Genomic DNA, 11,880 nt, shown 5'->3' with positions numbered 1-11,880 from the left:
ACACAGTTACATTCACAGCACAATATATTTTTTATTCAACACAGAAACCAAGTGTACAGGTAGAACATCCACAGCCTCGGCTGTGTCAGAATAACTGGCTCACCTCATGGGATGGCTGCTGGTGACGGGGAAAGCAGACAGCTGCGATTAAAATTCACAGGAGGTACGACATGGGGACCCTCTAAACAGCTAAAAGTTTTTAGCGCCATGATACATTTCATGCATGACATCACAAATATGATTTCTCTCTCTCAACAAAGATTTAACATACCCAGAGGCAAGGTTCGACAGGCACACGGACAGAGGAGAAACTGCTGGAATGAATCCTAAACGGGTTCACCGAGAAGAATTGTCCGATAATCGATTATTAGAGGTTTTTAAACAACACAATCAACTGACTCATTAGTCCCTAGTGCCTGCTATCAAAATGAAAGCATTCACTGAGAAGAGCTGACTGGACAAACTACATTTTATTTCCTGCCTCTTGAACTGATTTTGATTTTTAAACATCTTGCAATCATGTCAAAAACAACAGCAACAACAGAAACCTCAGTGTAAAGCCAGAGGGTGGCCATTTGTAAACTGACGGTACACCTCACTGCATCGGACACACAAGCGAATGGGCACCGGTCCCGGCAGAGCCAACACAGCTGCTTAAGGCTTTTGCTACAACCACATGCCGTTCAGCGACACAAATCCTTCAGGAGCAATCTGGGTTTGTTTTATCAACAAAAGGAAGAATCGGAGTCTCGCTGATTCTGCTGCCATGTCTTGCTTTGCTCAATCACACTCCGCTGAAAAAGAAAATGAGTCACAGACCAAACAAGCCAAACCCTTGCGAGACCTGCTTCGAAGCAATGCCGACGCATTCACCGTCAGGCATTTAGCAGTAAATTCAACACTTGTTAGAGGTAGAAAAGGGGAGAATACTCGTCCTTCAATGGCTAAAATAGGGAATCGTCAAACAGCTTATTTATCGACAGCTAGATGGGGGGCCAACCACTGACTTCCAACAAAATGACAACAATAATCCAGCCTCCACCCAGGGAGGAGGGCTTCTCATTTACAGCAGGAAAAATAAAAACAATCACAATCAAATACAATTTATCTGTGCGGACTTAATTCTTTTCCAGCAACTGGTGCCAGCAGACGCAGAGTTTTGCTGAATCGGCACGCTTTGATGATCCAGACTTTTTTTAATAGTAGTTTTGAACCGTTTTGACACGAGCAGCTTGCACCATTATGAAGATTTATCATGAATCACACGCAGAGGCAAACTGAACTTCACCCCCGTCAGCTGTGCCGCTGCTTTGCAACAAACACTCCAAGGACTTGAGAGCAACGGTGATGCAGCAATTTCCCTTCTTCTGAATAAAAATCCATAAAATAATAACGCTGCCGACAAAATATCTCAACGATTTGCAAAATTGAAATGAGGCACTCTCGACCCCATAGTGTTTAGGGGGACCAATATAAATGTAAACGCAGCAATTAAAACATGACCGAGTCACCTGATAAATATTCAAAAGCTATGACCACCTGAGCCTTTTCTTCCCGTTCCAATCATTGGTTAATGAATGTGCACTTACGGCTGGCTGCCAGCCCTTTGGGACCGCAGGTGGTCCGCAGGCAGATATGATGACGTTTGATAATGTTCTCACCGCAGGCCTCGTGCGCCCTCCACACAGAGCAACACAGACCGCCCTGTATCGACGCCTAAGTTCTGCCTGATCTCCTTCAAGACACACCTCTGAGGAAACAAGAGCGCGCGGATTCTGAAATCCTGCACACTTTCAAATCCCACCATTCCAGCGAGTCAGTGGGGAGGTAAAAGTCTGGCACTGGAGAAATAATTCCGTCCTCTGAAACGATCACATCTACCCTGAAAGTTGTCATGCACGGTGAGATTAGTGCTCCACAGATATGTTACATCTCGGCATGTTCCTCTGAAAGAGTTCAAGCTGTTATTTGAGTTCCGATAAATTCAACCTCTGCATTTTTCAGCCCAAAAACATCAACTTCCAGTTTTAACTTGTATTGGTGTTGACCGGTCTGCACTGATGAGGAAAAAGAAAAAAAATAGGTTTTCAGGTCAATATTATATAATGCAATGTCCCATTTTTGGAGACATTTGAAGACGGAACCGTTGCATTGACATTTGATGAAATTCTGCTCCCCATACATTGTCGATAGCCTATTCTAAGCCTTGCCATTTCAACATTGCCTCCAACGGCTACTCAATTCTGCTGGCAGTGCTGCTGCATGTTCAATCTTAAGAATAGGAATAGATGCTAGGTTTTGTTTTCCTCATGTATGAGAATCTGCCCGGAGCGCCACTTTCAGACAGGCTCTGATTACAAATAAATACGTCGAAAAATCACGAGGAGGTTCATGATGCTGTTTGGAATGTATCGAAAAGAAGAGATGGATGACCTTTTGACAGCTGATGACTTCTTCGTCTCTCATACCCTATTTACAACGTTATAAATTCACAATGTCATCAATCTCATGCCTATTATTCATAATTAGCTGAATGAAATGCCAGTATCACTTGAACAATCGTACAGTATGGACACTGTATACTTTGGGAATCACAAAGTAATCTATGACCATATTTACATGGATTACGTAGGTTTTCTTTTCTTGTTGTGAAGATCATTTACAATATACATGACTGCATGTCAATATAGATTTTTAATTCTGATTAATCACGAACTCAACAAGGGCTTCGTTCATTCTTTGAGGGTTTGACAAAAATATTTTGAATGGATTGACAGAACCTGACGCAGCTCTTTTCCTGAATTCAACGTGCCACAGCGATAAAGAGACGGTGACTGGTCTGGATGTGAGATGACTACCAGTCTGCATTCTCCCAGGTCTCCTCTGTAGGCTTTGTCGGACTCTTCTTGGCCTTACCCTCCGCATTCTCCCAGTTGTTGTCCCAGGCCTCCCAGCTCTCCTCTGTGCTGTGTTTGTTGTTGACCTCAGAGCCCCAATTGTCCCAACTGTCGGAGCTCTTCTTTGCGGAATGATCAGCAACGGTCCAGCTGTCACTGCTTGGAGATTTCTTGGCCTTCAAGGAGTTGTTGCTACCGAAAGTCTCCCAGAAGTCCTTAGACACAGGCTGACCGGCACTGCCCTGATATCCCTCGGCAGCATCCATGTTCTGGTAGCTGTCTCCAACAGGCCTGTTAGCAGAAAACAAATCGAAAAAGGATTTAAGTGTTTCACATCGAATATGAAAAAAAAAAAAAAAAAAGGTTTAGAATCGTGCAAGGTGATTTATTACCCGTCATCAGGTTGTCCCGAGAAGAGATTGGTCAATTTTGCTCCAGCTCCCTGAACCTGAGATAAAGGGGACACTTAGGAAATGTCTGACAAGTGCGACATGCATTCAAGACATACATAACTCTTAACTAAGTCAGGAGATGAACAAAATTACTGAAGGGGTAAATGAAGAAGACATATTTCTTTTTTTCAGCTTAGCACAATTAATGCTAGCCTGAGGTGTCTGACCTTCTGTCAATGTATACATTCTGACAACACCTAAACACGTTCATAGGCATTTTGTGACAAATGCATTCAACGAGCTGGAACAGTGTCTTAGTGACAAAAGGAAACAGGTAGTAATAACAAAAAAGCAAAGGGGTAATTTGTTGACGCTGTCTGAGGTGTACTCACCACCAGAATACAAATGGCAGCAAGACAGAAAAAGGACATATCTGCATGAGTATTGGTCAAACAATGGTCAACACAACAAAACGAGTCTCCTGAGGGTGAAAGCATGCAGGAGTGTTTTCTGCTGGGATCACAACAGCTGCTCCAGGTTAAGGAGACTGCATTTGGGTCAGTGCACTGCGGCAGAGGTCTGCCTTTCCTACCTTGTTGGCCAGCCCAGTGATGCCGACCGTCATTTCGTCTAGTAATTTGCCATCTTTCACCTGGATGAGCCAAATTGTTAAGACCTTTAATCATCAAAATTCCATTAATAATATCACATTCTTTGCGAAAGCAGAGCTCGCAGAGAGACGTTTTCATTTTGATTTCATGGTGACTTAAATTTGTTGCCAAGGCCAGTGAGAAACCCTCGCAGCAAAGCGCTATCTTTTCCCAACCGACGCAAATTCGCCCCGCAAGAAACACCGACCTCGTGCAAATAAAATCAGTGCCAGGAAGAGAAACTGCAGGCTATATCCAAAGCACACTGAAGATTCCTTCTCTGAGCCAGCTGTACATTGAAAGACAAAAGCGGGGAATCAGGCTCCTGTTCTTTGACTCTTGAGGACCAATACTTATGTCTCCCAGCTCAAAGGAACAGGGAGGTTTTGCCAGTTCAGGGCGGCTATGTGACGAGCACTCGCTGTTTCATCGCAAAGGCAGTGCTTGGGTAGAATATTAGTATTTGTAAAACAGACTAAAGGAGTGCAAGCGAATTGGAAAAACGTCAATGCCGATCATTTACTTTTTTCGAGACTTGACCAAAAAACATGTTCCCAGCCAACGGTCGAATTCCGAGGACCAAAATGTTGCTTTTGTAATTGTTCTTTTCTTTTTTTCCCCCAAACCAAGAACTGCACTAAACAGGGAGGTTAGTATTGGTCCAGCTCGAGGATGCACTGGCAAGCGTCTTTGTTATGGCATTAACATAACTTACCAATGATCATACAGAAAAAGCCACATACAAAGATATAGTGACACCTGAAATACACCCTCCAGCATCAAAGAACAGGAGCGCGGTCTTCATTCTGAGACCAATGGCTGAAAAGAGGCTTGATACATGTACGTGGCTTACGAAAATGTCGAACCTTGCTTTTTCTGTCTTGCCGAGAGCAGCTTCTTAGAGCACACGCCGGCCAAGTCAGCATGGATAACACATCCAATTTCTGGCAGAGGACCTTTCTGTCCATGGCCAAAGGATTTTTCAACATTTTTTTTCTTGAATCCAGAGCTTTTGCCTTTGAGTGCGGCACAGCGTGAAGCAGATGAACGGGCATGGACGAGCAGCATTGAAAACAGCATGTCATGCGGGCCCTTTAAAGCACAGCAGCCATCCAACAAGAAGCCACGCTAAATACCAATGTTACCTTTTCCTGGGCAGGTTTGATAACATTCTCATTTAATGTCAGTCCTAACTCTGTGGCCTGGGCGAAAGGCAGAGGGGAGAACTTACAGGAGTGAAAAAGCAGTTTTAACATTAGCCGCCGTGCAAAACGCATTAGTCCATTCAGAAGGAGGTTGGGCTGTAGTCACAGGGTGTCGTGGCTCCATAAAGACCTTTTCAGGGAAAGTTTCTCTGTCAGGAATTTTCGGCCAAACATTATTTCGACCGAACTGTGTGCGTTATCATAAACCTTTCGAAGAGGGCTCAGAAATCTCTCTCTGTGTATCAGATGTCATCTGTCACTGCACATCATACAGATACAAGTTTACGTGACTTTTCTAAGGTTCCAAGAAAAGATCATTTTGCGGTTTGGTTTGTCCTCTGTTCATTTGTTCGGGGAATTTACATGTGTTTTTAGATCCAAGGGAAAACTCTATGTTCAATCCTTTGGAACAAAAAAAAGAGGCTAATTACTGTCAGAAATTGTGTGGTCGGCCCAAAATATAATTCTGAAAAATCAGCACCAAATACCTGAAAATTTACTAAACATTATCTGGAAAATCAACAGGAAATTAGAAAATGATTATACAAAAATGTCTTCTGACTAAATAAATAATGTTTAAGGTGAGATCGTTTTATGACGCAAGATTCCGAATATTATGCGATTTTTCAATGGTGGCATTTCTTTGTATCGTCCTACTTTACATAGATTTGTGCCTTTTACCTCATGTGGGACTTTTTCTTTTTAAATAGTAAACTTGCCTTGTCCTAATGGGACAGTAATGTTTTTCCTCTGAAAACCATTACACCTTGTTAACAGCCAACTCATAAAAATATGTACATGCATAAACAAAAAGCAACTGAAAAGTCATGGAATGATTTCTAAATATAGGCTAGTAATTACCGGTAATTACTAGTCTCTGTTACGGTGACGGCGACAACAGCTGTCTTTCATGGGTTTCCCATAAAGAACAGACCCCAAAATGTTGTTTTCACACATAATGATAAAAAGCGCATGAATGTCCCATCTGACATTAGCCTTTTTTTTATTTTTGCTGTACAAAACTAAAAGCTTGCAAATTAATAGAATATAAGCTCATTACAAATAAAATATTTAAATAACAATGAGGAATAACATCTCATGCAACAATTTTCTGCTTTACCGGTTCCGGGGGTGCCTTATAGCCCCTTAACTACATCCAGCGAGGGCGAAGGGATATTAAAAAGTTATAACATTGTTATTAGAGCTTAATGCTGTCACATTTTACACAGAGAACGAACGGCACCATCAGTTCGTCTAACAAATCCAAATTATTGAGGTAGAAAAAGGAGATGTGGACAAATGTCATATTCCTATTTCTGTCTTACCTTCAAGGTTGCTTGATTTGCAAGTTTAGTTGTCTGGGGAGAGACAGCGAGAACATTAAATTCCACCCATATTTACAGTGAAGGATGTTCCGAGAAAACAAGATGATGTTAATCCAGTGTTGCACAAAGACACTCACATTATCTTTTGCAATCGAAGCAAACTTGCTGGCTCCAACAGTGAAACTGCTCCAACCCTACAAACAAGGAAGATGAGGGTGGACTTTCAGCACCATGAAGAGAAATAAAACCTCAGCGCTCAAACACCTAAAGACCTACAGAGTAAATTGAAGACATGGCGTTGTTCAGGAAATCGTCCTCTTTCTTCTCCGGGGTCACCGTGTTGCCAAAGCCAACATAACGATTTTCTTGATTTCCGCTGTAACCCCCTCCACTGAGAATGTGTCGACAGAAAAAAATTCTCAACTTAATTAGGAGGGGAAATCAAAAGTAAATGACAGTAGATGGCGTTTGTGAGGCACTCACCTCTGATAGGAGTTAACGTCATCGCTCAGCCAGTCCTCGAAGGCTTTGTCGGAGGATTTGGCTGAGTTCTGGCCCGACCCTGCAGAGCTGCGCCGCATGAATGCACAGCGTAAAAGACTGCCGTCAGTCAACAGACAACAGCGCGAGCATGATGAAACCTTCTACTTTTTACCGATGAGCGGAGGAAAGGCCGGTCTTGGGCTGAGGGGAGGTCCAGTTCTTGGCAGAAGACGTCTCAATGGACCACTCCTTACCCTCCGCTAAAGTTGCAACCTGTCGGACACAGAATCAATAAGAAAAATAGAAAAGGAACCCAAACTTGGGAAGCAACAATCGTTTACGACGGTTGCCGGAAACAGCATTTTTCATTTCATTATTCTGAACTGTACCCAGCATGAAAGCTGATCACCTTTAAGACCCCGGAGGTGGCATGGCTCACCTTGTCCCTGAAAAGGGCAGCGGCCCGACTGTTGTACTTCTCTTGTAAAGTCCAGTTCGGATCATAGTCGTCTTGGAGTTCGAGAAACAAGCGGAATTTCCCATTTCCACCTGCTTTCATTTTCTCCAGCTCGATATCTTTCCACTTGTCCATTGTGACAGATCGCACAAAGCTGCAGAGAACAAAAGCTTGATCGCCAATTTGAACAGGCTTTGACAAAGTATTTAACGCAAGCTGAGTTTTTAAAATTTCTTTTAGAATTCAGCTTGAGGTCTAGGCTGAAATCTTTTTACAATTAAGCTGATCCACAGTTGAATTTTACAAGTAATAACAGCAACTAACTAGCATCTAAGCATCTGAAAATAAACTTATATTAGCGATCTTACAAAAACCAACCGGTTCCTTTGCACGTCTCACCGGAACCAGGTGTTCGTGAAATGACATTATTAAATGCCGAACGTCAAGATCACAGGGTGTTTTAATACTTGTACCTGAGATGAACTCCCAGGCCCCTGTGTTTGCCAGAGCATTCAAGACATATCCAGATGCCGTAGGACACACTAACCCACTGAGGGTTGAAGGCCCCGCATTCAAAGCAAAGCTGCAAGAAAAAAAGGATGACAGGATTTTGACAATCATTGTTTGGTTAAAAATACAGAAACTGGCTGATCCAAAGACTGACATTTGTTGCCTCACTAAGAAAGGATGAAGAAAGATGTTTGTCAAAAGCTATTTTGAGGTGAGAGAAACAAAGAAGGTCAACAACCTTCTTGGTTCAGGCAGCAATGTGCACGGTGGGAAGCCCACAGTGAAGCTGCAGGCCAAGCACCAGCACAACAAGCAGAAACTTGCCAGAAAGCCCGATGAGCAGAGGCATGGTTCTAGACCACAGGTATCTCAGTGCTCAACACTACAACATTAGCATCCAGCATTGATGTGTTTCCATTAAGTCTTACATTGTTTTCATCTTGAGTTCTCACTTCCTTCAAAACTCGTCTGGTCCTCGGGCTAGCCATGTCGACCCGCTGCAATAGAACAGAGCAAAATAGCTTCATAATCATTTTAAAGTTCCATATAACTTAAGGACAATTGAAGAACAACGCAATATGATGGATCAAACACTTCAGAAACTAATCATCACGACTGTTCGACTGTAAATAAACAAAAAGAGCATATCCAAATGCACTGCGGACAGCAAAATAGGAATTTCACTGTACAGAGAAACACGTTTCTACACTGTACATGTGACAATAAACCAGGGGTCCCCAAACTTTTTCCTGCGAGGGCCAGTTTGTAACAAAAACTGTGATGATCGCAAAGGTGTCCAAAGGTAAACATTTATTGTTTTCCAGAAAGCCCCATATAACCAAAATTAACACATTCTGGGATCTTGACAGGGGAAAAAAATAAATAAATAAATCAGAAAGTAATTAATTAATCAAGTAATTAGTTATAAATAATGAAATCATTAATGGAATAACAGTATTCATGAAATGAATAAATGGTTTGGCATTCTTTGCCAAAAATATTCTCCCCCGTCGAAGTCCCTTTAAGACTTAGGAGGGCTGCCAGATCCTTGCACATTTCAAACTTTGCTCTTCCACGAAAAAAAAGTAGCAGCTGCACTTTGTCCTGCACATCCGTGCTCTCATCCAGTGCTAATGAAAAAAGTCAAATTCTTTCTTCTCCTACTGCAGCCGGGCATATACATTACTTCCAATTTCTTCAATGGGTCTTGTGATTGTAGTTGCCGACAGTCTCGCGACATTAGACACCTTTCTTCTCGGGACGCAACTCCTTCGCGACAGCATTCAAACATTCCTTGAAAAATTCTCCATCAATTGAAAGGTTTACTGCCGCTCGCTATCAGTTGAGCAAACCTAACCCTATGACATGTAGTCATATACATGATTATGGATAGGATCAGGGATGAGTCCATCAGAGGGACAGCACATGTTAGATGTTTTGGAGAGAAGGTCAGTGAAGCCAGACTGAGATGGTTGGGTCATGTAGAGGAGTGATGGTGAGTATATTGGTAGATGGAGGCTGGAAATGGAGCAGCCAGGCAGGAGGTCTCAGGGAAGACCAAGGAAAAGATTTATGGACGTAGTGAGAGAGGATATGAAGGTAGTGTGACAGAGGAGGATCCAGAGAATAGGGTTTGATGGAGAAGGTGGATTCGCTGTGGCGACCCCTCAAGGGAAAAGTAGTAATGTATATAGTACAGACTACAAATAGTAATGTGGTAAGAAAGAGGTTTACACCTGCAAGCGGTTTACAGGGAAAATTGCAACACTAGCAGAATCATCTGCACTTCACTGTTGATGAGTTGAGTCAGATGGTACCTTTTTTTTTTTTGCCTGATATGACCTCCAACAATAGTCATGCGGTGATACTTTTTCAGAGATGGATTGTTATTAGGGTAGCTTGCGGTTACTATGCTCTTAGTTACATGTAGGATAGCTAAATAATTTCTTGACTTGTTTGTTTTCCAACCAGAACAATGCGAGTTCAGTGAGTTCAACAGAATTTAAAACGCAGTGGAACAGACAACATCGAAGCTCATCGGTACGAACGAGCAGTATTTTAAACTTGTGCGTCACATTCACACAAATCTTCACAGATCTAATGTAGATTTTTCTGTCGCTCTTTCAAAATGTGCATGTGCTCATCACATTACATGGGTTTCAGTTAAATCGAAATTGCACACTTTAGACTTGATTGGTTGCAACTCGCTGTGCAGTGATGGTGAACGGAATCAGAATCAGAATAAATGTCATTAAACCCCCAGGGGCAATTGGAGACCAGGTCATTGTACTGTCAGGATTCATGGCAACAACCCTGACGCAGTTCTCTTTTGGTCATCGAGACCAGGTAGACCGGGGTAGGGCTGCGGGCCGTGGGGACACCGGGACCCGGGGCTGCTGGGCTGTTGGACGTGGGGACGTGAGGACGTGGGGCTAATGGACGTGGGGATGTCGGGCCGCTGGGCGTGGGGCTGCTGGGCGTGGGGCTAATGGACGTGGGACCGTGGGGCTGCTGGGCGTGGGTCTGCTGGGCCACGAAGCACCGGAGATCCCCGACACGCCGCTCGACGTGTCGGCTGGCTCCAGCCTGCGAGCTGTCAATCATAGGCTGATAAAAGTTGTCTGAAGAAAAACGGCAATTCACGGCTCGTCACGTCCGTATGTGCGTGTTTTCCGTCGGCCGACAGAACGCCATGACGGCTTGAGGAGCGCGTATCTTTTTAGATTTCTGTTAAAAGTCTCTTTTGCGTGTCAGAAGGCTGGAGAGGTGGCTCGCGTTAGCATGACGCTAGCTCGCTGCTAGCTCGGGGCTAGCATGGGGCTAGCATGGGGCTAGCATGGAGCATTGACATCTAGCTAGCTGTTACCTGCCTGACTGATGACGGGAGGCTCTGCTTCCAGACGGTCTGTCCTGTCGGCTCCGCTGGCGGCTGGAAGCCGGCGCGTCTTCCCTCTAGTGACTTCTTTTAATACGGAAAACTACCGATATTGTCATACGGACTTTCACCCGGCCGGCAGGAGTGTTTACAAAGGCGAGGGACCGCTGTAGCCGTGTTCCGGTTTGCCTACGTTGGCAGTGCAAAGCACGATGGGAGTTGCAGCTCCGTTTCGAGGGAAAAAAGAAAATACGATTGGGAACGTCGCGCTTTCACGAGTTAAACCCCAACCCTCGTCTGCGGCGTCTCTCAACAAGGACGGCTAAAGAAAAAACACCTTTCTTGACTGAGGTTTCACGGTGACACGAATGTCGTGGCGATCATGTCTCCGTATGTAAAATGAAGTGAAAATCATGTCCTTGAATAAAAGTTGACTCTCGCAGAGGCCCTTGTGCATCATATACAGACGGACGTGCAAAGTCGACCAAAGGCTCGATGGTGACGTTTAATCCTTCCATCGGTCCTCGAATTGATCCCCAGTGTGTTTATACGTCTATATTTGCATAGACGATTTACACAGACGTGGCAGAGCGTCGGCACCCGGGCCACTCGCCAGGGGCCGCCAGCGTGTTGTGAGACCGCCGAGGATTCCCTCCTGGGCCGCCCGACGAGTGGAGACTTTGGCTCTTTCGTGATAAAGCCTGCGTTTGATGCACCTTCATCTGATGTGTCAAAATCCAAAGCATACAGCGACTAAATTCACATTGTACATTACATTACATGACGTTACGTCACAGTCATTTGGCAGACGCTTTTATCCAAAGCGACTCACAAGAAATGCAATTTGGTCCCCGAAGATCTGAAATACCGGTAGAAGTTAGTCAGAAGTGACAACTCCACCAAATAGCCATCTCAGAACCATATACATACATACATACATTCATTCATTCATTTCATCCTTTTTTTTTTTTTTTGCGGGGTGGGGGCTAAGTGTGATTAGTAGGGTAGTGCTTGGTATGTTTTCAGGTATCTTTTCAGCTCACGGTGAAAGGCGGGCAGCTGTTCTGACCTTTTTTCGGGAGTTCG

The 11,880-nt window shown here is 43.9% G+C and overlaps 1 protein-coding gene across 11 annotated transcripts; it reads right to left on the bottom strand.

Annotated features, from left to right (window-relative positions):
• Window positions 1–17: 17 nt before the first annotated feature.
• On the bottom strand, window positions 18–11,269 carry arfgap1 (ADP-ribosylation factor GTPase activating protein 1). Of its 11 annotated transcripts, none has more exons than XM_086168436.1 (14): window positions 10,786–11,269; window positions 8,348–8,416; window positions 7,883–7,992; window positions 7,392–7,563; window positions 7,125–7,225; window positions 6,953–7,039; window positions 6,746–6,860; window positions 6,607–6,663; window positions 6,470–6,502; window positions 6,265–6,294; window positions 5,085–5,141; window positions 3,882–3,941; window positions 3,290–3,345; window positions 18–3,188 (listed from the first exon to the last, which is right to left on the bottom strand). In XM_086168436.1, exons 2-14 carry the CDS (start codon window positions 8,405–8,407, stop codon window positions 2,855–2,857), a joined length of 1,272 nt encoding a protein of 423 aa, XP_086024562.1. In that variant the 5' UTR covers window positions 8,408–8,416; window positions 10,786–11,269; the 3' UTR covers window positions 18–2,854. The 11 variants fall into 11 exon arrangements, with proteins under 11 accessions (XP_086024562.1, XP_086024564.1, XP_086024566.1 ...); XM_086168438.1 differs by having other exon boundaries at window positions 10,790–11,269; XM_086168440.1 differs by lacking the exon at window positions 3,882–3,941.
• Between the last annotated feature and the right edge of the window lie 611 nt (window positions 11,270–11,880).

The sequence above is a fragment of the Fistularia commersonii genome, chromosome 21, assembly GCF_037954325.1.
Source record: "Fistularia commersonii isolate RoL2024-O1a breed Wild chromosome 21, RoL_Fcom_v1.0, whole genome shotgun sequence".
Classification (NCBI taxonomy): domain Eukaryota; kingdom Metazoa; phylum Chordata; class Actinopteri; order Syngnathiformes; family Fistulariidae; genus Fistularia; species Fistularia commersonii.
Note: the sequence above shows the minus strand (reverse complement) of the source record. Positions and strands in the feature narration are given on the sequence as shown.